General features: G+C 37.0%; 1 protein-coding gene across 1 annotated transcript in view; it reads left to right on the forward strand.

Annotated features, from left to right (window-relative positions):
* Positions 1-26,151, forward strand: part of atrn (attractin) — a 300,415-nt gene extending 274,264 nt beyond the window's left edge. Inside the window, exons 28-29 of the mRNA XM_028801455.2 lie at positions 22,567-22,681; positions 24,267-26,151. Of these exons, the coding sequence (XP_028657288.2) occupies positions 22,567-22,681; positions 24,267-24,391 (240 nt within the window). The 3' untranslated portion in view covers positions 24,392-26,151. The remainder of the gene's footprint in view (positions 1-22,566; positions 22,682-24,266) is intronic.
* The last annotated feature ends 1,264 nt before the right edge of the window (positions 26,152-27,415 follow it).

Here is a 27,415-nt window from a genome sequence, read left to right on the forward strand (position 1 = left end):
TCTTCATAATATTTCACTCATCTTTATATAGCATTTAGTGCCTCAGGACCTTTTTGTCTCTTTATGATACCTGTTTTTAATCAAACAAAAATATTTATGTAAGATCTGTTTAAGAATATGTGTGTTTGCTATGCAGCAGGACTCCTGCTATCACACTGCAGGCTTTGTCATCCAGAGGCTTGCTTATCATAGAACCTGGATATTGTGCAAGAAATTGCTGGAGATGAATTACCAGGGCGATGTGCAGTCTCGGCTTAGTAAGCACTTGGATGTCTGCTGCAGTATTTGTACTTCTCTGCCAGAATCTGGTGCACAACAGAGATTCAATTTAGATTTTTTTTTCTGAACTGAATCTCACAAGGCTGCATACTCTCTAGGTAATAGATAGTAATCAGGTTTCACAAAGATTGAGTAGGCTGGTGTTTTATGCTTGTCCCCCACCAAAATAAAGCTCCAATACCACTGTGTCTAGTGGGACCTGTGTCTTTAAAGTTGAGGATCGCTGAATTTTTATTTCTGTAATCAGAATATAAGTTTAATGTCACTGTGCTCTGTACAAAAATTATTTTATAAGTCCACTCGCATGTGCAGGCCAGATGTACAATCATGGACAAAATTATCAGCACCCCTGGAATTTTCCCAGAAAATGCACCATTTCTCCCAGAAAATTGTTGCAATTACAAATGTTTTGGTATACACACATTTATTTCCTTTATGTGCATTGGAACAACACAAAAAAAACAGAGAAAAAAAGCCAAATCTGACATCATGTCACAGAGGAATCCAAAAATGGCCGGACAAAATTATTGGCACCTTTTCAAAATTGTGGGTAAATAATTTTATTTCAAGCATATGATGCTCGTTTGAACTCACCTGTGGTAAGAAACAGGTGGTGGCAATATAGCAATCCCACCTGAAGCCAGTTAAAATGGAAAAAAGTTGACTCAACCTTTCTGTTGTGTGTCTGTGTGTGCCACACTAAGCATGGAGAACAAAGAAGAGCAGAGAATTGTCTGAGGACTTGAGAACAAAAATTGTGGAAAAATATCAACAATCTCAAGGCTACAAGTCCATCTCCAGAGGCCTTCATGTTCCTTTGTCCACTGTGCGCAACGTAATCAAGAAGTTCACAACACATGGCACTGTAGCTAATCTCCCTGGACGTGGACAGAAGAGAAAAATTGATAAAAGACTGCAATGAAGAATAGTCCGAATGGTGGATAAACAACCCCAATCAACTTCAAAACATATTCAAGCTGTTCTGCAGACTAAGGGTGCAACAGTGTCAGCTCGAACTATCCGTTGACATCTGAACTAAATGAAACGCAATACAATACGATAGTTTATTTTTGTATAGCCCAAAATCACACAGGAAGTGCCGCAATGGGCTTTAACAGGCCCTGCCTCTTGACAGCCCCCCCAGCCTTGACTCTCTAAGAAGACAAGGAAAAAACTCCCAAAAAAAAACCTAGTAGGCAAAAATGGAAGAAACCTTGGGAAAGGCAGTTCAAAGAGAGACCCTTTCCAGGTAGGTTGGGCGTGCAGTGGGTGTCAAAAGAAGGGGGTCAGTATAATACAATACACAGAACCGAACAAATCCTCAATAAAAATATAAAAAATAAAAAATTTTTAGAAGTATGGAGCAGAATTTAACAGTAGATGATATCACATAATAAGATTTGGATAATTTTAGACTCCTGGAGACCTCATCCATCAAGCTGCCTCCCCCATTTGGCCATTCCATGGCTGAAACAGTGTTGGGCCAGCCAATCCGATGAAAGGACCCCTCTTTCTCACGATTCCTGCGATTCCTTCCTACCTTAGGCAGGCAAAACAACTTGGCAGGTGGGCTGTGGCACCAAGTGCCACATTTGAGTACTAAGAAGAGAAACAGAATAGGTGAGGGTTAGTATCCAATTCTAACTATCATGTTACTTATGTTTTAGTGCTAATGACTAACAACAGAGATGCAGTCTGTACAGTTAATCAGCAGCTCTAGTCAGGATATGGTAAACTGAAGTAGTGAGTCTTCAGCCGGGATTTAAAAGCTGAAACCGAAGGGGCATCTCTTATAGTAGCAGGCAGACCATTCCACAGGTTAGGGGCCCTGTAACTAAAAGCTCGACCTCCCATTGTTATTTTATTAATCCTTGGAACCATAAGCAGACCAGCATCTTGAGATCTTAATGTGCGCTCTGGTTTGTAAGTCATGATAAGTTCAGACAAGTAAGCCGGACTGCGGCCATTTAATGCTTTATAGGTTAAAAGAAGGATTGTGAAATCTGCCCTAAACTTAACCGGGAGCCAGTGTAAGCTATGGCAGGAGAGCCAGGAGGACCCCACTGCTGACACAGAAACATAAAAAAGTCAGGCTGGAGTTTGCCAAAATGTACTTGAGGAAGCCAAAATCCTTCTGGGTGAACGTCTTGTGGACAGATGAGACCAACGTAGAGCTTTTTGGTAAAGCTCATCATTCTACTGTTTACAGAAAACAGAATGAGGCCTACGAAGAAAAGAACACAGTACCTACAGTCAAACATGGTGGAGGTTCTAAGATGTTTTGGGGATGTTTTTCTGCCTCTGGCACTAGATGCCTTGACTGTGTGCAAGGCATCATGAAATCTGAAGACTACCAAAAAATATTGGGGCGCATGGACAGTGACCCCAAACATACCTCTAAAAGCACCCAGAAATGGTTGAAGACAAAGCGCTGGAGAGTTCAGAAGTGGCCAGCAATGAGTCCGGATCTAAATCCAATTGAACACTTATGGAGAGATTTCAAAATTGCTGTTGGGAGAAGGCGCCCTTCAAATCTGGGAGACCTTGAGCAGTTTGCAAAAGAAGAGTGGTCGGAAATTTCAGTCGAGAGGTGTAACAAGCTTGTTGATGGTTATAAGAAGCACTTAGTTTCCAAAGGGCGTGCAACCAAATATTAAGTTGAGGGTGCCAATAATTTTGTCCAGCCTGGTTTTAGAGTTTTGCGTGAAATTGTCAGATTTGGCTTTTTTCTGTTTTTTTTTTTTTTTTTGTTGTTCTAATGCACATAAAGGAAATAAACGTGTATACCAAAACATTTATAATTGCAACAATTTTCTGGGAGAAATGGTGCATTTTCTGGGAAAATTCCAGGGGGTGCCGATAATTTCAGCCATGACTGTGTCACACAGAGGGGCTCTCAGTATTTAAAACTGCTAGGCAAGCATTTGAAGAGAGATGGGGACAACTGCAAACATGGGCATTGTACTTTTTCTGTATGTTAGAGATGAAATTGAATCCTCTCTTTGCCTTGTTTGGAACCTAAGTAAGGGCCTGCACGTGGATTAAACAGTATAAAAGACTTGGACATCAGCCAAACACCGCGAAGCCGACGGACGGATGGGTGATAATGTTATCCGTCCTGAGAATCCTTCCAGCGCAGCAACAAAAAATGGCAGAATGTATACATCGAGACCCCACCTTGGTAATTGTCTTGCTATGGCTTCCTTCGTCTGTAATGCCGCGTAAATCGTCATTAAAGAAAGCTAAGTTATTTTCTCTTATGTGATTTCTTACCGCCATATCACTACGGAAGAGATATCGCCTTTTAATATTATGTCTGTATAGTTTTGGGTTACTTAAAATGCCGCAATTGCAAAAGAAGAATTCCAACTAGGGAGCTAGCGACCCTAGAGGACATAATTTCTTACCTTAAAGCTCTAGCTTGTAGGGTTTTGACTTTCTGTCTCCCTTTTGGTGCAGATTTGGAGTGCATGAAAACTAATCTATAACCTAAACTTACAAAGAGCATTGTAATTTATGTGCATTCTTTAGTTTATTTTTCTAGAGTATAGTAGCATGTCTCTGGCTTTAGAATGAATGACAATTGTGTATAGCAGTCATTGGCTGCTCAGGAGTTCAAGATCAGTAGTGCTTGGCTTCTGCTAGTTTAGTTTGATAACTCTCTTACTCATTAGTTGTTTATCTATTTATTTTTCTTCTTTGGGATACATTGTTAATATATCTTAAACAAACCAATGAAAACATGCCAGCTCCTTTCCCATACATAAGATTCTCAATGATGCAGAGATTCCTATTTCGTTATTATAACTTCAAACACATCTGTAGCTGCATCTTTGTGACTTTTTTTTCTCTTTCTGTCTCCCTCTCCCCTCTCTCTCCAAGGTTATCCAAAATGAGAGTGACATCTGTCAGTGTTACACAGTATGTGTAACCTTAGATATCAGAGAAATATTATCCACAAGACACAGAGCTTGAGGCAGTTGGAACAGGACGTTCCATTTGGGAGCAGCTTCCTGCAATAATTTTTTCCCCCATCCTGCTCCATGACCATTCTTTTTTCTGCCTCACCACTGAGATCATTGGTCTCAAAATGAAGAACCACTTGATTAATCATGCAGTGTGTAGGGGATATGTTGTGGGTAGTGACTCCAAGCTAGTAATACTGTATTTTATAATATAGTGTTGAGGTTGTTTCAAATCATATTCCCTAATTGCCCCACATTCTCTGACCTTGGTTGAGGTTTGAGTAGAGGACTTTTTCAGGGAGATGAGAATCAGACATTCTGATGCAATTGTCTATGCCACGGGGGTTGAACTCCAGTCCCGGAGGGCCGCAGTGGCTGCAGGTTTTCATTCTAACCATCTTCGTCATTAGTGACCTGATTTTGCTGCTAATTTACTTCTTTTGCCTTAGTTTCAATTAACTTGACTCAGACACCTTAGTTGTCTCTTTTTCATTAATTAGAAGCCAAACAATAATGAGACACAAAACAAGCCACCACATGGCCACCTCACCTGTGCACATCACACAACATTTGGAAATAAAGAAAGGTGACAGTCTCGGTGAGGTCAGTCTGCTCAGGTCACCAAAACATTTTGACAAAAGTTCTTAGAAAAAATAGAAAAATCAACACTTCTGGAAATGTCTGCTATGGCAGAATGAGAGCACCATCAAGCCATGGAATTAGATAACGAGTTTAATAAACAGCAAGAATCAGCTTCTCATTAAGAGATTGGTTGGAGTTAAATTGGTTGGAGTTTGAAATCCCAGTTTAGCTGGTCATCCTTTGGCTCGTTTCATATCTCATTTCTGTTTGACTGCCATTTAATAAAGAAAAGAATCAAATCAGAGGACTGAATCCTTAAAAGCAGGGCTGATAAAAGGAAGAGAAAAGGAGTTAATTAGCACTGAAAACTGGTCACTAATTAGGAAGAGGGTTAGGATGAAAATATGCAGCCACTGTTGCCCTCCAGGACTGGAGTTTGACACCCCTGGTCTATGCATTGTTTATATTGCCCATCTTTTCACCCTAGTCTACCATATGAACCATGAATGATTTAGAAGTCAAGGAAGCATCCTCACTTGCATTGCAATGTGGAACATAAGATGACTTAATTACTTTTCCTACGTGAAATCCAGAAGGTGCTAAGAATTTCAGCGTTTGTAGTGTGCCCTGGGTAATATGTTGATCTAGCTTGAAATCTGTTTTGTTCACTTTTATTGCAGGTTTATCGGCATATACAGTTAGTCATATGAAAAAGTTTGGGAACCCCTCTCAGCCTGCATAATAATTTACTCTACTTTCAACAAAAAACATAACAGTGGTATGTCTTTCATTTCTTAGTAACATCTGAGTACTGGGGTGTTTTCCAAACAAAATATTTTAGTGAAGGTATTTAGTTGTATGAAATTAAATCAAATATGAAAAACTGGCTGTGCAAAAATTTGGGTACCATTGTAATTTTGCTGATAAGAATTCATGGAACTGCTCAATACTGATTACTTGCAACACCAAATTGGTTGGATTAGCTCGTTAAGCCTTGAACTTCATAGACAGGTGTGTCCAATCAGAGAAAAGGTATTTATGGTGGTCAGTTGCAAGTTGTGCTTCCCTTTGACTCTCCTCTGAAGAGTGACAGCATGGGATCCTCAAGGCAACTCTCAAAAGATCTGAAAACAAAGATTGTTCAGTATCATGGTTTAGGGGAAGGCTACAAAAAGCTATCTCAAAGGTTTAAACTATCAGTTTCAACTGTAAGGAATGCAATTAGGAAATGGAAGGCCACAGGCACAGTTGCTGTTAAACCCAGGTGTGGCAGGCCAAGAAAAATACCGGAGCAACATATATGCAGGATTGTGAGAATGGTGGAGGATTGTGGAGATCACCTCCAAAGACCTGCAAGAATATCTTGCTGCAGATGGTGTATCTCTACATTGTTTTACAATTCAGCACAATTTGCACAAAGAACATCTGTATGGCAGGGTGATGAGAAAGAAGCCCTTTCTGCACTCACGCCACAAATAGAGTCGCTTGTTGTATGTTGTGAGAGATGGCCGGCCTGTCATCCCGGCCAACACCCCCAGGCCCCAGATTTAGCTCTCCCTTTGGCATAGAAGTTCCCCGAATTCCAGCAGGGCCTCATGGACCTTGTAGTTTTTACAACCAGCCCTGCTGGATACCATGGGGACCTCCACGAGACGCTGTAGGGAGGCTCAGGGAATTCTACATGCCCTATAACCGGGAAGTACGTCATAGGCAAAGCGACAAGGGAAATGACGTGCTTCCGGGATGAAGAAGAGGATTTTTATCTGACCCGGAAGTGATAGGAGATCACATGGACTGAGGGATTGGAAACACTTCCGGGTCAGGGAATATAAAAAGACTATGGGAAATCCCAGATGATGAGCTGAGTTGGGAGGCAGGGTGGCTAAGCGTCTGGGAGAGTGGAGGATTGGTTATTGTTATTTAATTATTGATTTGTTATTGAGTATAGTGGAGTGGTGGTGCTTTGTGCACTTTATTATTATAATAAATATTCATCTTTGGACTTTTACCTGGTGTCTTACGTCTGGTCTGAGGGTTCAAGGGGTCGACAGTGCCTCTATCATTCACAATGTAAATGCTCATTTAGACGAGCCAGATTCATTTTGGAACAAAGTGCTTTGGACTGATGAGACAAAAATTGAGTTATTTGGTCATAACAAAAATAGCTTTGCATGGCGGAAGAACAACACCGCATTCCAAGAAAAACACCTGCTACCTACTGTCAAATTTGGTGGAGGTTCCATCATGCTGTGTGGCTAGTTCAGGAACTGGGGCCCTTGTTAAGGTCGAGGGTCAGATGAATTCAACCCAATATCAACAAATTATTCAGGATAATGTTCAAGCATCAGTCACAAAGTTACGCAGGAGTTGGATATTCCAACAAGACAATGACCCAAAACACAGTTTGAAATGTACAAAGGCATTCATGCAAAGGGAGAAGTACAATGTTCTGGAATGGCCGTCACAGTCCCCTGACTTGAATATCATCGAAAATCTATGGGATTATTTGAAGCAGGCTGTCCATGCTCGGCAGCCATCAAATTTAACTGAACTGGAGAGATTTTGTATGGAAGAATAGTCAAAAATACCTCCTTCCAGAATCCAGATACTCATCAAAGGCTATAGGAGGCGTCTAGAGGCCATTATATTTACAAAAGGAGGCTTAACTAAGTATTGATGTAATATCTCTGTTGGGGTGCCCAAATTTATGCACCTGTCTAATTTTGTTATGATGCATATTGCATATTTTCTGTTAATCCAATAAACTTAATGTCACTGCTGAAATACTACTGTTTCCATAAGGCATTTCATCTATTAAAAGGAAGTTGCTACTTTGAAAGCCCAGCCAATGATAAACAAAAATCCAAAGAATTAAAAGGGGTTCCCAAACTTTTTCATATGACTGTATAAGTGTGAGGTATAAGGTTTTTTACTAGAAAACTGTTCTTTTCAATAGTTGAATGTGTTATCTCCAAAAAAGGAAAATTATTTCTTGGAATCAGATTGCTTTTGCTGTCAAGCATTTAAGACCCTGAAGCTCCTATGTATAAATTCTATATTAAATATATTAAGATAAGCAAACCATTCATGTTTTGCTGCTTTTATTTATTTAAAGAATCAGGCAGGTAACATCTGCTTCAGATCCTGAATTGCCTTCTCATGTTTAGGATCTCTTCTTATTCCCCCCAGTTTTATTTTAGGGAATAGTGCTGTGTACAAAATTTAAATAGTAAATTTGAGTGTGTTTTAGACATTGTAAATTTATTTTTTTTGATTTTCTAGCTTTTTGCCAGCTGACTAAAATAATATATTCACTTTCTAAAAGTGCACTTGCTTTTTTAATTTTTTGTTTTGACCTAATAACCCAACATTTAGCAGAGGTATTACATTTTTGTACTGTCAGTTTAAAAGAGTTTTAATTTAATACTTTATAGGTCTATGGCTTTGCAAACCTGTAATGGGTCCATGCCAAGTTTATCATACTCTCATTTTTTATTTTTTTTCCCTCCCTTATCTGTCTTTCAGTGAGTCTTATCTCTAATACAATCTATTGATTGCCACTGTTTAACTTAAAAGCTCCCTTGCTTGCTATAATTTAAATGTCCTGTGACTGTAGGAGTTGGAGTACTTTCACGGTCAAAAATGTTAATTCTTCCTAGTGTAACCAGAATATTACTTTGATAGCAATAAGTTGGGTGGAAATTACTTAACACAATTTACAATGTTATCTTTTCTTCTTTTTGCACTACACGCCATGTTAGAGGATACCACAGTAGGTTTCTTATTATCAGTTGAAACATGGTCAGAATCACTGTGGACAAGCTGCAAGATGTTTTAAAGTTTTATTTTTTTCATTTCTTCAGTAATAGAGCTGTCAGAAAAATAAGCCATACTAAAGGATGCTTGTAAGCTGGTAAAATGGTGTGTGTTGTTGCCTAACTTTAGGGACATCTTCTGGTTTTCTTGCAGATTAAATACTGATAACAGCTTTTCTACTTTTAAATGTATGCCTGCATCATGCATTTTGGTAGTCCTTTGTCATAGTTGTTATGTTGTTCTGTTATGTACTCTATGTACAGCAGATATGCAATAGTTTTTATTCTGCCAATAGACAGCAGTTATGTGTGTTTTAGTACATATGAATTGAAAGCATTTTAGAAGAGTTTAGAGCTGATTGGTTTACACATTTCTAATTAACACAGTACTAGATGACAACAGATGCCACTCAAGTAATATTCACAGCCCAGATTTGGCCTATAGGCCGCCTGTTGAGTATTATGCTACAGCACTGTGTGCACAGCTTGATTCTTATAAATATCAAGATTTATGGGACACCACTGTTGTCTCCTATAGTTGCTTTCAATTTCTATCTTCATTTATTATGCAATGCATCCAGTCAAACAATATATATATATATATATATATATATATATATATATATATATATATATATATATATATATATATATATATATACATATATTTTTTTTTTTTTTTTTTTTTTTTTTTTCTTCCATAAGAGATTATTTTAGTGAATGCCTGTTTAGTCTTTTTTTTCCAATTCCATGAGTTGGTAGATAGTTGTTTTTTTTTTTTTTTTTTGTTTGAAGAAGAAGAAGGTGATGTCTGAAGAATGTATGCCTTGTTTACTCTTCTCTTTAGTTATCTTTAGGATTCATTCATTGTGGAATTGTGAGATGTTGTAGCCCTAGGAATTCATTTAAAATATTTAGGTCTTATATTAAGCAAAAGAAGGTAGTATGGCGGTAAGGAGTTGCTGCCTCATGCATTCAAATCTCCTTTCCAGTCTCTGTCTGTGTGGAGTTTACACTTCTACTTTCCTTGCCTGCATGTATTTTTCTTCTTCAGATACTAGCTTTTTGAGGTGTCCCTTATAAAACTCTGTAAGAACCTACTAAATTTTATTTTTTTACTGTTGGATTAAAGAGGCTTTGTTTTTTTAAAAAAAAAAACATGATTATTATTTTTTTTAATATCTCCATGTTTCATATATTTGGGAAGTTTTGATTTCATGAAAAAAAATAGCTTATAGCATTCAAAGGCCAAAAAATATTTTGATCCCTCTGCAACACACAATGCTTTGAAAATATATGTGCCCCTCTGTTTTCCCTTATACATAACTCTTAATTGTCTGTGATCTCCAAATACACTTAGTATGATACAAAAGACAACTTGAGTAAAATCAGTACACAGTTTTTAAATGATCATTTGATTTACTGAAGGAAATAAGCTCAGTGTCATCAATAACACCTATGTGAAAAGTAACTGCCTTCACAAACGTAACACTTGGCTGTGCCACCTTTTGCAGCAGCAACTGCTATCACACACTTTTGGTCACAGGCGATCAGTCTTTTGATGTCTCTATGGAGAAATTCTGGCCCACTCTTCTTTACAGAATTGTTTTCTTCAGCCACATTGGAGGGTATTTGAAAATAAACTGCCCATTTAAGGTCTAGTTACAAAATCTTAGTGGGTTTCATGTCAAAATTATTATAGTTAATGAAAACTAAACTCAAAACTGAAACTATTAATAAAAAAAACATTTTTGTAAACTGAAAACCGAAATGAAGACTACAACTAAATGAAATTATTAAAGTAGCTGGAAAGCCTAACTGAAATAAAATAATAATTTACTAAAAATATTTTAGTATTTGTTTTTGAATAAATATTCCTGCCAGTAGTCTTTAACCCTTGTAACTTTTAACTCTAAAACAGAAAGTCATCCAACACAAGCCCCCTGCATATATTCATCTAGTGATTGGCAGCTGGTGACGGAGGGTGGGTGTTCACATAGCGTTTGCATTGACAGAGTAAAGTGCATACGGGTGAGTAAAGCATGTGAAACAGAAAGTGATTTATTGTGTTACAACAGTGAAGCAAACCAAGGTGATGATTTTGCTTTGAATGTGCCCGATAGCTTTCAAAGCTACCGTTCACTGGATCTCCGGGATTTGAGAGAGAAGTATTAGATACAGATAATCCCTTACAGAATTTCAGTCTGTTCATAAATGACGGCATATTAGCTGTAATTCTGACTGAACCAAAGGTACAGCATGTACACAGCAACTATTAAACAGCAGCACACACTAAGCCAAATTGCAGGCTGCATACAAGTCTGATATCAGTTATGATCAGCTGCTGCATCTCTTTGAATTACATCTTGATATATAAGAAGCACAAACGGCTAAAGTCAGAATGTGCTGGTCAACAAAACCTTCACCGTACTGACAGAAAAATCACGAGTGAGCAACATTTCAGTTTATTTCTCGGGTTTCTACGTTTTCTTGACAATAATTCACCTGCCACTTCGCACAGGAGAAATCATTTTTTGAAAATAAAATGGCACTGATCGAGAATCGAGAGTCTAACAAGGTTAACATACAAGATCAGCATAATGTTGCTGACCAATCACTTTTGCTTTAAAAAGGCCATTTAACAATGAGGTGATACAAGCCTTGTAAAATTCAGTAGGAGAATTATGTTTTAAAATATTTTCCCCCCTCTTTCCAATCTTTCTCTCTCTCAAAATAGATGTTTTTAACATCGACCATGTCATACATATTGCATACCAGGGATTTTTCCTGCCTTGCATCCAAACCTGCTGGGGTAGGCTCCAGGTTTCCTGAGATCTTGCTCTGGATAAGCAAGGTTAGAAAGTGTATACTGTCACATAAAAAAGTTTGGCAACCCCTCTTAATTCTTTGGATTTTTGTTTATCATTGGCTGAGCTTTCAAAGTAGCAGCTTCCTTTTCAAATATGACATGCCTTATGGAAACAGTAGTATTTCAGCAGTGACATTAAGTTTATTGGATTAACAGAAAATATGCAATATGCATCATAACAAAATTAGACAGGTGCATAAATTTGGGCACCCCAACAGAGATATTACATCAATACTTAGTTAAGCCTCCTTTTGTAAATATAACGGCCTCTAGATGCCTCCTATAGCCTTTGATGAGTGTCTGGATTCTGGATGGAGGTATTTTTGACCATTCTTCATACAGAAGTACTTCATTGTACTTCTACTATACTATCATTATATTCGGTGCCACAATCCTCATCTTTGCATCAGGGCACATGTGCTGCAGTTTCTTCATGGTTTGTTTCGATTTCCTGATCTTATAGTCTTTGCAAGAGGATACACTTTCAGGCCTCTCATACTTCCAACCAGTTTGGAGATATTTGTTTTTTACTTTAATTTCATTCATACTTGCCATGATTAATTGGATAGTTAACAGGTAGTAAGTTTGTTGTATTCTCCTGAAGTCCTCACGGTTAAATGTAACCATTTATTTTTCATTTTTATGTGTTTCATCTTTCCTGTTTCTAGAATATGTTCAGGTAATAAATCTTTTTTTATAACCTCTGCTTTCTAGCTGCCCCCAAGGATTGCTTGTTAATGAATCCCCAGTATGTGTGAACTGTAGACAAAAGCCATTTTTCCTTGACATCTCCCCCAGGGTAGAAGTTTTAAAAACAAATGCAAACTATCATCTATCATGACAGTAGAAAGCAGAGCTGTGTGTCGCACCAAAGCTGTAGCAGATGGGTGGCTTGCTTCCCCCAATCCCCCCCCCCCCGTTAGCTTTTCAGCCTCTCAGCTGGAATAGTCACAACACAGAAACATTTGAGAAGCTGCAAATTTGAAATAAATTAGGTGTCACCTTCCAAAAGAAGCCCAGTTACTCTCTCAAGAATCTGTTAAGTATGCATACAGTAAATGGGAGGCAGTATTTTTTTTCCTTTTTTTTTTTTTTTTTTTTTAAAGGGAACTTTACTTTTTTTTTCCATTTTTATTTTTGCAAACTTGTGCAATCAAGGGGACTTAAAAGGTCATGCAGAACACAAGAACAGGCAACTGATTAAACAGGCATGTATTAAAAATGTAGTGGCAATGTGAAAATATGGCCTCTAAATACGCTTGTAAAAATAAATAAAAATATACTGTATAATTAATCAAACACCTAATAACATAATAGCTTAGTGCTTTACACTATAATTGCCAGTTAAATGTAACACTAAAGACACATGTACATCCTGTTTAATTATGTATAAAGAAAAAAGCTAATTATCGACAGACATACTGTATGTAAGGAAAAATAAAAAGAGTGAAAGTCCAAAAGTGGGAGAGATGATTAAAATTAATTGTCCTGATAGTGGTGTTGAACTCAGTATTTAGAATGGTAAAGTTAAGGGTCCAATAGCTATAGCCTGGACCTTTCTAAGGTTGTCCCTCATCCTCATGTCCAGACACTGAGATTGATTGATGAATGGATTGGTTGTGTAAGTCGCATTCGTATCTTCATATAAATGGGGCACTATATGCAGTTGAGTATATACAATAGTGGTAAATAATAATATAGTAATAGTATAACATTCAAAGTTATTGCTTAGTGGTATAGATATATATATATATATATATATATATATATATATATATATATATATATATATATATATATATATATATATATATAATATATCAGAATAGTCTTACCTCTATAATGTGTTCCCAATTAATATATGGACAAATAAAGCTGGAAATAAACAGTAACAAAGATAATAAAAATAATGTGATTACAAAGGACATTAAAATGAAATTTATCAAACTAAGACTTGTCATATATGTCAAGACTTGTCATATTTAAATGTCATGTAAAGAGTAACTGGAAGAAAAGTGATAACAAAGAAAAGAGTGGAAGATTAGTGTAAACCAAGTAACTATGTGCAGTGAAAATAATGAAGAAAATTAAGAAGGAAAATTTTACCTAGATTAAAAATGATGAAGGGCATTTGAAGTTGAATGAAATGATTAAGAGAAAAATAAAATTCTTAGTTAAACTAAAAGACAGAAGAAAATGTTTCTGAATCTGACTCCATTTACATGAAGCAATAGAAAGAAATCATGGTCCTAGTCATATAGGTATCAGTAGGAGATGCAGATTGTAGAAGAAATAAGTGAAAAGGGCTGACATGCACTTCTAACAGATACTGCTATTTATTGGAAATAATAGAGAAAGCAATAAGGCATAGCTGAAAGTGTAACTCATGTTTTTTTTTCATGAGCTTAAAGAAAGGTTATCTATATATATTTTACATCTGTAATGCAAGAAGGAGGAATGAATTTGAGGTGTAGATTGAACTGTGGAAGCCTTTTGTTTTAAAACAATACACTACCCGCTCAGGTACCTATGGTTGACTTTCTGACATATAATCTGTCTAGGTTGTTTACCATGTTCCCAGTTTGAGTACATATGTGATCAAAGAAAAGTGAAAGGATACCACTAAGACCCAGCAATGCTGTGTTCACATGTTAATGGAAAGACAGAAAATATCAGCTTGATAATTCAGTAGTAACACCCAATGTGACAATTAAAAAAAATGCTGCAGGAGTTGTAACATAACATTGATTTTTCACCCTATTCAGTAATAAAAATAAAATTAAAATAATCAAACCTGCCTGAGATGGCTTACAGAAGTATTTGGAGTGAGAAGATTCCCATTTTATGTATTTTGTTTTCCTTTTATTTTCACAGAAAATATGAGAGCTAATCCGATATGTCCACAAATCAACAACAGTTGTTTATTTCTCCCACACTGACGATCAGAAATTCACTTGGTGAAAAAGTGAGGTTGTAACTATGAAAATACCCTGAGCATTATTATGAATGCAGCATTATTCATTGGACACTCCCGATTTGCTATATAGGTACAGTAAATAAAGCTAGAAAATATGCTTAAAACCCAGTCCACATCCAGGACAATGTGTCACCTGGCTTCCTTTAAATGGCAGTCTTTGAATATAGAAAGCCCTTGTCCTTGTAAGTCAAGAAGAAACGTTTTATGGTCATTCACCACTAAAAGGATCCACTGTGCACTCTGCTGGCTGTGAATTAGTGGCACACTTGCAGGGAACAGGGAGCACACCTTGTGGAAACTGAACCTAGTGCAGCTTTCCAGAACATTTTACGTGCAGTAGCATTCCTCTTAATATACTTGCAGCCTTATACTTTGTGGCTCCTCTGTTTTCAGCATTTTTATTCCATTATGTAATTTAGGGTAATTTAGGTATGTATTAATTAGTCCTCCTTGCGTGGAGTTTGCATGTTCTCCCCGTGTTTGCGTGGGTTTCCTCCACGCACTCCGGTTTCCTCCCACGGTCCAACGACATGCAGGTTAGGTGGATTGGCGATTCTAAATTGTCCCTAGTGTGTGGGTGTGTGTGCGCGCCCTGTGGTGGGCTGGCGCCCTGCCTGGTGGTTTGTTTCCTGCCTTGCGACCTGTGATTGACTCCAGCAGACCCCCGTGACCCTGTAGATAGGATATAGTGGGTTGGAGGATGGATGGGTGGATGGATGGATGGATGGATGTATTAATTAATTTAAACAATAACCAAGAATCAAAGAGAACACACTTGGGAACTGCAACTAACCTTTTTTCATATTCATCATGTATTCAGTTGTTTATTCATCTCTGTAAACATTGTAGTATGTAGGAGCTTTCAAGAAGCATACCTCTTTTTATTTTGTGATCCTTATTAACTTAACTTTTGTCCCCTGTTATTTTTGTGTAGATGCACTTGTTTGGTTAAATATACCTGCCTGGTTTTATTATAAATATTTCTACATGCAACAGCCCCATACATGATCATCTCTTGCATTATAATCCAGCTTACCACAATTTCTTTCCATTTGTCTGCAAACCTCAACAGGTTGTACTAATTTATAGAGCCTTGTCTTAGAGTGTATACTGTACCTTGCATGTTAAAAAAAGTCGTAAAGATTAATAACGAAATTTTTAAATATGAAACTCATACTGCTTTTCTTTCTTTAATATAGTTCACAATATATATTAAAAATCAAGGATATCATTTGCTAACAGGGATAGTACATTTCCTTTGTTATTGTGTTGCTGTTGTAGAAGTTTCTTTTTGTTATTTAGCTTCCATATTTGTTGAATGTTTTTATAATTTTGACATGACACGTTGACAGGTTATCAATTTTTCATTTCCTGACTTTTTTTTTTTTTGGTATTAAATGTTATAGCAGTTTTTTTAATATCAGTGATAAATCTCCTTCAGCCAATATTGCTCTGAACCTTTGTTTACATGTAACTTACGCTTTCTTATACTTGTCGTGGGGCATGGTGACAATAAACATGAACTTTGACTTGTTACTGGTGCAATTTTGCTTTTTTACTAGTGTCATTTGCAGTTTTTTAATTGCAATACATGTAACAGTGCAAACAAATTTCAATATTTTAATCAAGATAAGAGTTTTTCTTTCTTTGGGTTTTTACCTGTTAATTATTTTTAACATCATACTATGCCCAGTCATTGTCACATTCAAATGTGTAATTCTTCAAAATGGTTAACGAAATTCTGTTTAGGGCTATACAATATACAGTCATGTGAAAAAGAAAATATATCCTCCTATAGGAAGCCAAAATGGAGAAGTCATGTGTGAAAAACTTAGTATACCCCATGATTTAATAGCTTGTGGAACCACCTTTAGCAGCAATAATTTAGAGTAATCATTTTCTATATGACTTTTATCGGTTTCTCAAGCTATTGTGGAGGAATTGTTAGCCCACTCTACTTTACAGCGTTGCTTCAGTTCATTGAGGTTTGTGGGCATTTGTTTATGAACAGCTCACTTAAGGTCTTACCATAGCATTTCAGTTGTGTTGAGGTCTGGACTTTGACTGGGCCATTGCAACACCTTGATTTTTTTTTTCCATCCATTCTGTTGTAAATGTGCTGTTGTGCCTAGGATCATTGTCCTGCTGCATGACCCAGTTTCGGCCCCAAACTTTAGCTGTCAGGCAGATGGCCTCCCATTTTACTCTAGAATACTTTGATTCAGAGAGGAGTTCATGGTCGGCTCAGTGACTGCAAGGTGGTCAGGTCCTGTGGCTGCAAAACAAGCCTGAATCACCACCCGTCTACCACTGTGCTTGGCAGTTGGTATGAGGTGTTTGTGCTGATATGCTGTGTTTGGTTTTTGCCAAACGTGGAGCTGTGCATTATGGCCAAACATCTCCACTGTGGTCTCATCTGTCCAAAGGACATTGTTCTAGACATTTTGTGGTTTGTTTAGATTCAACTTTACAAACCTAAGCTATGCTACTGTACTCTTTTTAAACCCTTCCAAACAAGCCCTACATGTTTAGTCTTTTTCTAATTGTACTGTCATGAACTTTGAACATTTAACATAATAATTGTGACCTTTAGAGTCTGAGATGTAGCTCCTGGGTTTTTTTGACATTTCTCTGAGCATTGCATGGTCTGACCTTGGGGTGAATTTGCTTGGACCTGGACACCTGAGAAGATGGGCAGCTGTCTTGAATGTTTTCCATCTATGAATAATCTTTCTCACTATAGAATAGTGGACTTAATAATAATAATAATAATAATTCATTACATTTATATAGCGCTTTTCTCAGTACTCAAAGCGCTATCCACACAGGGAGGAACCAGGAAGCGAACCCACAATCTTCCACAGTCTCCTTACTGCAAAGCAGCAGCACTACCACTGCGCCACCTGTGACTTCTGATTGTTTGGAAATGGCCTTATAACCCATCCCAGACTGACAGGGCAGCAACAATTGCTTTTCTAAGATCATTACTGATGTCTTTGCTCCTTGGCATTGTGTTAACAAACGCCTAAATGCTTCAGACCAGCGAACTGCCAAAACGTCTGCTTTTATTGGGGTGGTCACACCTGGCTGCTACTTACCCTCTTAATTCTTATGGAAGCAGTAAGGATAAACTTCTGCATCTTAGATTAGTTTTTGTTAAATAAATAATGGCACGTGTAATGCAGTATGTCTTGTGTTGCTCAGGAGGATGTATTTACCTCATTTTATAACCTGCTAAGGAACAGATGATTTTTAATATGTCGTGATATGTAAAACCTTAGAATTGAGAGAGTACTTTCTTTTTCATATGACTGTATATATATTTTGTTACAAGGTAATATTTGGCTAGTTTTAATACCATCTTTAGCTCTTTTCTGTTGCAGAATATTTTTTAATATACATGGTATCAGATAATTGGTTGTTGTTCCTTGCACATGTACTGACAAGCAATAGTAAATAAATGAAAATGGTATTTTCCATGTAGTTTTGCATGCTTTCACTTCATAACAGCTTTTTTATACATGTGTCTATTGTACTGCATTGTTTTGTGTGTACCCTTGCAAAAATCCGTAAATGCTTTTTGGGGCAATGATTAATGTATATTTGAAGTTTATTGAACTAAATAAGATGCCAGAATTGCGAGAAATGTGGAATATAATGATCACTGCACAAGTAAATCATATGTGTGAGGCTGGCTGCTATGACAAAGTGCACAGTTCAGCAGTTCTTTAATAAACCAACTTTTTACAAACTTTAACTTATAATAAAATTGTGTGCATATCCATGGTGGTAAATAACAAAAAATGTTATAGAAGAAATCCAACACACCAGCTCACAATGATATACACACACTACACAGTCCAGTTTCACTGATGCAGATGGTAGTTGTGTAGATACAAAATAAAGTTCTACCTTAATGCTGATGTATATGAGGATTTGAGGAAGGTGATAGCACTCCCAGACAAAGAGGCAGCTACAGGACAGGAACATACTTTCAGAGAAAACTGTAATCCAATGGGTGTACTTGTATTCCAGTTCTGCTGAGAAGTATTGAAACAAAAGTACACCACAGATTGCAATCCTTCCGGCTTCTTATAATTGACTTTTAAAGCTGCCGCTCTCATCTTTTACTCAGCAGCGGCAACTGCCAAAGCTGCTTAATGATGCAGTACTCCTAGATTGCTGGGATTTGCAGTCCATTTAAGTGGCGCTGCTACACCATCGTCTGCAGCTTTCAGCAGTATGTCACAAAACTCACAAAATAATTTCCATTTAATTTTTGAAGACAAACCTACGACTAGGTAAATCATAAACCCACAAATCGCAAGGGCCAACCTGTTTTTACATTTTAATCCTAAAAAAACAATTTTTCAGATTAGATATTTGTCTTGCTTTGTAATTTTAATTTTCATACTATGTGTTTACACCAGTAATGAAAAAGCAGCAAGTTATGATCATGGAATCGTGTTTATACATTTTGCTGACTTGCTCACTTACTGGCATACTAGCAGATAATTATTCCAGTACAGTTTTATTTTTTGTTTCTTCCAACTAAGTTTACCTGCAATGACGTGTACCTTTCACTATGATAATTGGCTGTGTTATCATGTAAAACTAAAGAAGATCAGAGTCGCCACAGAAATATTACATTTTGAAAACTGGAGTCTGTCGAAGTTGAGGTTCACAAACATATATGGATCTCAGTTCTGATTCAAGGATTTGGGTCCATTTGAGTCTTCTCTTTTTATGTTGTAGAAACAAAACAACTGATACATGTTGAATATGGCATGAAATGCAGAAATTGGAAATTTTTAAGGCATCTTCTAGTGCATAACAACAGTATATTTTGATTTTAGTAAATGGAGAAATACTTCTACAGTTTCATTTAAACAATTGGCACTTTCAATTTGTTTTATCTGCACTGTACTAAATAATTCACTGTGATATTTGTTCAGTTCTTCAAGTTGTAGAATTTGATCTTTGAGATTTAGAATGTTGTGTTTTGATATGTCGTCATTCATTCCAGATTCATTTACAAAACAGTTATTTTAGGTCAAACATTCTCCACAGTTTTCTTTGTTTGGGTATGATGCAATACAATGTATTTGTTGCCAGTATCACTGTTGCAGAAAACATGCAATGACAATGTGGTACACAGTATAGCAATAAAAGTGCTATTCAGTACAAATGGCAGTGGAAATAAACAATTTCAATAAAAAATATCAGATTATTTAACAATTACAAGTACCAAACATTCAATGACTTAGCTGTAGAATGGTCAGTAACCGTACACATCTATGGCTGAAAAGTATAGCAGAATGCATATTAACAGTAGCATCACTGAAGCCTACGAAAAAAGTCGTAATGCCAGGCCACCTTAAATTCCTTTGTAACTCTTCATCCGCGCCTTTATTTTGCAAATGTATCAATCAGCACAAGCAGCCTGCTTTCCCATCCCATACCGAGGCAGCTGAAGTCAAGTCAGATGCTAAATTGTCAGAGCTCAAGTCTGTTTATTTGGGCGTGAGGTGTCGGAAATTGTATAGGTTAAATAATATATCGTTATTTGGAATACATACATTTCATGTGTGTTCCGTGTCTACAACGATCTGGGTAAGTGCAGGATGACAGAAAATGCGAGGCATGAAATGTCAAACACATAACTAAAACAGAAACCTTTTTCACTTTCAACTTTTAAAGAAAAAATGGTGACGTGAAGACTGAAGTACAAATATCAAATAAACACTTTCACAAAAGGTATAACAAAACAAGTGTGCTTTTTTTCAAGAAAGAAGAAAAATGAATCATTCAATGTACATGTTGCTGTTAATGAATTAAAAAAAAACCAAGCCCAAATATCAATCGACAGAGAACCGATGTGTGTGTTTGGTTGGTGCAGAGGTAAGAATCACTGCTTCGTAATGAAGAAGTTGTGGATTCGAGCCCAGGCTGTACCGTTTTGAGTAGTGAGCTGGGAGAATTTGTTACATCGGTGGGGGATGGGGACAGCAGGCTTCTTGCTGCATGTGCTGATGGACACAATTGCAAAATGAAGGCGCTGATGAAGAGTTGCAAAGGAATTTAAGGTGTCCTGGCATTACAACTTTTTTCGTCTGCTTCAGAGATTCTAGTCTTAACGACAGATTCTTACCAAAGCAGTCCTATTAAGCCCTTTCTGACTTCCTGAAGTATATAATCTCTTTTGTTTGTCTGGTGCTGTGGGACAGATTATTTTCCACAATTCATTAAGCGGTAGGTTGCCTCATCACTGTTTGTTTTCAGACCCACTTTTTTATGTCATCATAAATGAATTATACCAAGTATGCTAATGAGAGTTGCCCAGTACTAGAACTGTCACAGTCCATAATTCTATTCCTATTATACCATCAATGCTAAACCGGACCAGCAGTACTAATCCGAGGGCTACATTATTATTCACCATTACAAAGAAAATTAAATAATTTGCATTCTAAGACCTGTCACAAACAAAATAGCATTTGTGAAAGTTATCCATGGAAGTTTTTCTTTTATATTACACTTTTGTTAGAATGGGCTCATTTCAAAAAAGATAAAGTACCATGTGATATATGTTCAGTGTAGGTAAATGTGAATGTAGCGTAAAATAATCTAATGTAAGACAGTTTGAGACCATTTAGAAACTGAGAAGAAAAATGCAATTCTGTAGCATACAGAATGACTGAACCACTGAGAATTCAGAACCTTTAGAAAAGCTTGAGTCTGTATGATCTAAGCCAGCTGGCTACCTACCTCAACTTATACAGTATATTGTCTCGGTGAAATCATTCAGTATTTTTATGTCACTAGTGAGGATGTTGTGGCCAATCAAATTCAAGAACAAATTTCAGGATTGGGTGGGTAAATGTAGGCAAAATCAGTGAGGAGAAGGGAATTGAAAAAGGCTTAGCAGAAGAAAAGACTTGATGAATGATATAAGTATGTTTTCTTATGGCTATGCCAATGGTTGATGTTCTAGTCTTTTTTTTTTTCATTCTGTTTTCTTTTGATAATTTTTGTTAAAGTTCAGTCTAGTTTTATATACTAAAATTTATATAGTAATTATAATGCTACATATTATTTTGCTTTAAACTTTGCACCAGTTTTAATTATAATTAAAATGTGTTAGTGTTACAATATTTTAAACTTTTTCTTATTTTTCAGTTGTTCTCATGGTTACTATAAAACATTAATTCTGTAACTGCATTCATTTTTTTTTCCTCCAAAGAAATCTTGTCCATATCATTATATAGGAGTTAGGTAGTAGGATGGCTGAGTAAATAATACATGTACAGTATGTGCTCAAATAATGTGCCTTTCAGCACCTCTTTTTGGATTTTGACTTACTATTTATAGGATTTTGTCCTTACCACCTTTCGTTTACCAACTTGTGATTTTATTTTATTTTTTTGATCAGCCTTCCAACTTAAATTTTTTTCAGAGATTCTGGTCTTTCCTGATTCCTATCTAGATTATCAGAGGTGATCTTTATCATGTTTGATGTGCCTGCCTGCACAGTTAATGCACTATCAGCATGCCTTACAGCTACAGAGCTGGTTTTAATACCACTAGGAAATGCTTCTCAGAAATACTGTTTTAAGACATACTGTGTTTTTGTCTTATTTTAGTCCTTCCTGTGCTGTTCTGTATACATGTCCTCCTATTTTACTTATTTGCACACTTTTGTTGTAATTGCTGTTAAGGGTATAACACTATGGTAATATGCATTTGCATTGTTTCAGATGATTATGATGTCTGCCACTGACGGCTATCCTGATTTTTTTTTTCGAAGGGACCAAAAGTTGAGAATACACATAAGTAGAATCTGGAGTCACATTAAGACTGATGCAGATAATACCCATTTGCCCATTACATGCATTAAGAAGTGATGTTCTAATTATGCATTTGATGTAAGCTGTGTTCCACAAAAATCTGCATCAGTGCCATCCTTTTTTTTTGTCTTCTTTTATTTGCACTGATAACTGATTTTACTAATGCTATGTTGATATCTGGCAAAATCAGCTTTACTGTTGTCCTAACTATCTTCTTGTTTTTACTTCACAGAGTGTCCCCAAGCCTATTGCTCTGGAGCCATGCTTTGGAAACAAGGCTGCAGTTCTTTCCATATTTGTGAGGTTACCAAGAGGGTCTGGCGGTATTCCTCCACCTGGGCAGTCAGGTAGTGTTTTAATTTATAACATTTACATTTATTTCCTTACCAGACGCTTTTATCCAAAGCAACTTACAAAAGAGATAAACAATCGAGTAACATTAGGCTAGGGCCTCTTTGTTCAGCAAATGTAATAGGTCCAGTAACAAAAGTTGATTGCCACAATTGAAAAGATGTAGAAACTCAAACATTTACAATCATAGATTACAATTAATAAAGCAATTAAACTTAAACAAATTAACCAAGAATATAAAGTATCATGGAGCAAAGTGTTTTTTTTCCTCCATCAATTTGACAGACATTCACCGAACAGAAGGGTCTTCAGTCTCTCCTTAAATACATTGAGGGAGCCAGCAGTACGGATGGAGGTGGGCAACCAGCCTGTTCCACCAATTAGGACCTACACAGGAAAGAAATCTAAATTGAGACTTGACGCCATGTACAAGTGGCATCAGCAGATCCTGTTCCTCAGCAGACCTGAGTGTATAGCACTTCACCAGTGTCTCCATATACTCCGGTGCAAACCCATTGACTACTCAATAGAAAAGCACAAGGGATTTGAACTTGATGCTTGCTGCTACAGGAAGCCAGTGTAGTGACCCAAAAAAAGGAGTAACATGTGCCTGTGTTGGATGGTTAAAAACAAGATGGGCTGCTGCATTCTGGGTTTGATAACACATGCAGGTTCTCCTGACAGAAGTGAGCTGCAGTAGTCCAGATGCAACAAGACCAAAGCCTGGACCAGAAGTTGCTTAACAGTGTCAGTGTTTTGTTAAATAATAGCCAATTGCAATTGGCTGTTGTAAACCAAAATAAGTTTAATTTTTTTTTTTTTCGGCAATAACAACGATATCAAGTATGCATTTTTTTAAAGATTTTGGCATGTATTTGTATATTGATGTTCCCATTTATTAATGGCCATGGTAATTTCTGAAATAGAAAAAAAAAATTTTAATGTCATTGTTTCATTTAATAAACTATATGTATTCTCCCAAGTACTGTAGAGAGCCAAATGTTGTGTCCTTTATTTTTCATCTACATTCACAGATCTTAATCCATGCTTTTGATTGTTCAGTAGCATTAATTGCTCCTCAGTTTTGACCGTGTTGCGAGATTGCTTAGAAACTGATTACTCCCTAATCTGATGGCAAGGAGGCAGGGTGGGCAGGCAAGGGCACTTTGATACAACCCTCCAGGAAGAAATAGCAGACTGATGTGCAGCTCTGTGTTAGCCACAACTTTCAGATGTCCTTCGTTTATGGTGTCGCAGATTGATTGGATGGTCTTCAGTGTGAAACAAAACATCCCGGGAGCACAAACGTTTTACCACAGTGTCAGGAGTTTATGCTTGACTTGAGCTCACCATGCCAGTCAGATTCCTCAGAGACCAACCTTAACACTTTCACCCCTTCTCTCGTGAGCTCTAAAGATTGTAGTTGTAATCTTGTGAAATGCTTTTAGTAGGCAAAAATACTTAGTAGAGACCTGATGAATCAATATCAATAAGCAGTTCCAGTTTTCATTGTCCTCATTTGCCAGTAGCAACACACTACTTCTTTTTCTTTATTCATTTTATTTATTCCTTTTTAAACAGGTCTCGCTGTCGCCAGTGCCTTGGTGGACGTTTCTCAACAAATGCCTATAGCATACAAAGATAAATCTGGAGTGGTAAGAAATCGAAAACACCAACCTCCGGCACAGCCGGGAACCTGCATTTGACCTTTGACTTGACCCCAGCTAGACTCTGAGCTTTGAACAAGGAGATGGGGCCAAGGTTGGGACTGAGCTTTGATTTCTTTTGCTCAAGGGACAGGACATAGTTCTCTTCTTTAGGAATTGCAGCAACTAATAAGTTATTGGCTGGATGAACTGATGATTTGATGTCCAGTCATAAAAGAAATGAAGACAAAACAAAAAAGAAACACTTTGCTATCATTGTACAAAAAGACACGTGGAAAAGAACTCTGCCCTCACTTCTCATTCTACACTTCTGGAATCCAGAAAAAAAACAACTGTTGGGAAACCAACTCAAAATTGTTTTACTTCTACTGTCATCTGTTTTTTTTTTTTTGTTGTTGTTTTTTTTTATTTATTTATTATAAATAAACCGTGTCTAGTCATGTTTAACAGAACACTAACTGTATGCATGCACTATGCCCTTAGGCTTTCAAGCGGCTATGAGAACATTTTTGCGTTACAAAAGCATCACCTGAATGTTGAAAAGGTCTGCTTACTCCTCGGATATATGAAGTCAGGCAGTAGTTTGGTTAAGGACCCTTTGCATCCATTTATCCAATAAATTTAAAAGCCTGATTAAAAAAATAAATAAATAAATCACTTCGGACAATAATGGTATTTAGAAAGATAACAAGATGATGTCAGGTGTCACATTTTGTCATTCCAGTATGCAATCATCTTGACTTTTTTTCCTTTCACTGTGTTTATTTTTATGAATGACATTGTTTTTGTTTGCTACAGCCTAAGTTGTACCAGGCAGCTACAAATGTATACTGTTGTTTATTGAGTTAGGGGAGCTGGCCAAGTGTATATGTGAACCACACACTCACTGACCACGTACTAAAGCTGAATTCATGTGAAACCTCTTCAGCAGGGCTTCCTTAGTTGTGCAGAAGCAATTATAGATGAAGAAGCAATTTGGAACTAGGAGTTCTATTGTCTTGAATGCCTACCGTCCAAATTTAAGATACAATCTAATGTACTGTATTTGTCCCACATTGAGGCTCTCGTAAATTGTACTGTAATAAAGCTGAGAATCTCCTTGTTAAACCAAGATACGTTTGGACTGGAGAGAGTGACGTGTCAGACCCCCATGTCATAGCCAACTGCTCATTGTCCAGGTATCCCACCCACTCCTGCAGACCTATACCCACCAGGCATTTGTGAAGCGACTCCTGCAGTTCACCTTCTCAGCATCTTTACTGCTGTGCTTCATTATTTAGTTTGTTATTCTGTAGACTGTTCCATTAAATTTAAAAAAAAAAAAAAAAAGTCTTTCTTCAAACAATAATTTGTATAAGCCACACAGATAGCAATATAGATTTTTTTCTATTTTGAGGGATACAGAGAGATGAAGTATGCGTATGCAGTAAGTGACGCCGTTCGTCAAGCAAATGGGCGGCCAGTCTGAATTGAACAGAAAACCCCATGAAGTGAGCAAGTGCTCCTCGTGACAGTTTTGCAGTCTTTATGTGCATGGCATGCTGCCCGCTCGGTGAGTCCCACACTGGCATTTCTGTCACTAATTAGTTGTTGAGTAATATTTAAAATACAGCTTTCCATTGTTTTTTTTGTTTTTTTTTAACTTGAAAATGGCAAATCACTGCTTGTTGGATTAATTAATTGTACATGCAGGATAATTTTGTTTTTATTCTGATTTATTGTTTTTTCTTAATTTTCATCACTTTTTTTATTATAAAGAAGTTTTGTTATAATTTATAAGTCTTAATTTATTATCATTTTGTAACACTATAATAATAGTATGTGTTTTGGCCAGTTTGTTGTACTCTGAACTGCCAGCTGTGCTCTTTATTTCCTTACAGAATGGTTCAGCGGTCAAGCATCTGCTGTTCATTGCGTAATTGCTCTCAAAGTGCAGTTCCTTAAGAAATTGTTTATAGATATTTCTCTTTAGAGCTGTTTGGGGAACTCTTCCATATACAGTAGCATCTCAGCAGAGGAGTAAATGCGCTGCCCCTCCGGTTCATGGTTCTTACTTGAGGCCAGCAGAGCTTGTGATGTGGTGAGCAGGAGCTGGTCTGGAACTGTGGGTGAATGTCCAGCCCCCGCGGTCCTTGGGGTGAGCATACGTGATGGGTGTTGAACTTCATTTGCACTGAAACAGAAGGAAATCTCTTGCCCAGTCATGCTGTATGTCACCTTCTCGTGAGTGTGTTGAAGAATCACTTTAATGGTTATGTGCTTTCTGTTACCGATTTATTAAATTTAGAGGTCAGAAGCTGCCTTTAATAAAATGGTGACCATCTAATTTCATTTCAAGGGATTAGGAAAATATAAACTATAAAGAGAGAGATTTTTTAAATGCTTCCAGAAGTTTATTATAGTAATAAGAGGCTGGCCTCCTATTTGCACACATTTTTTTTCTAAACCAAGGCAAATAGAAAGAAAGAAATATATTTGTCAAACAAGTGAGCCCTTTGGCCCTGGAAGCCTGAGAAATGAGCATTTCTAGAGGCAGAGCTTGGACACTTTAAACCAAAACGTGATTGGCTGGAAACCAGTCAAGTACTGGGACTGCCTTTAAAAATACTGGGACTGCCTTTAAAGATGCTGGGATCCGTTAGAGAGAAGCTGCCAATGTATACCTCCAGAGAAACGCACATCCCATTCGGAGGCCGGGGTCTCGATGTGACCCCTTCAAGCTCCTTGCCTGTATGAATGCTAAGAGGTAGGTGAGCCAGTGAATCAATGTGGAGCCTTGCCTATGTAAGTCTGCAGAGTTCTGTTTGTCATAGTTACTATTTACCATGTAGATATGAACTTGCAGTCTGTTAATATGTACAATTTAGTGTTGATTGCACTTCTTTGTAAATAAACAAGAAGTATTGTAAACAAGTTCAGTACCAGGAACATTCTCATTAAAGATTATATATACTAGGAACTTACAGGAATGCACTTTTTTGGGTACATTATTAATAATACATTTTTCTATTGTAAAAAATAACTGCTAACTTGAAGCAAAAAGTAATGTATGTTCTGATAATT

The sequence above is a fragment of the Erpetoichthys calabaricus genome, chromosome 5 (assembly GCF_900747795.2).
Source record: "Erpetoichthys calabaricus chromosome 5, fErpCal1.3, whole genome shotgun sequence".
Lineage (NCBI taxonomy): Eukaryota > Metazoa > Chordata > Cladistia > Polypteriformes > Polypteridae > Erpetoichthys > Erpetoichthys calabaricus.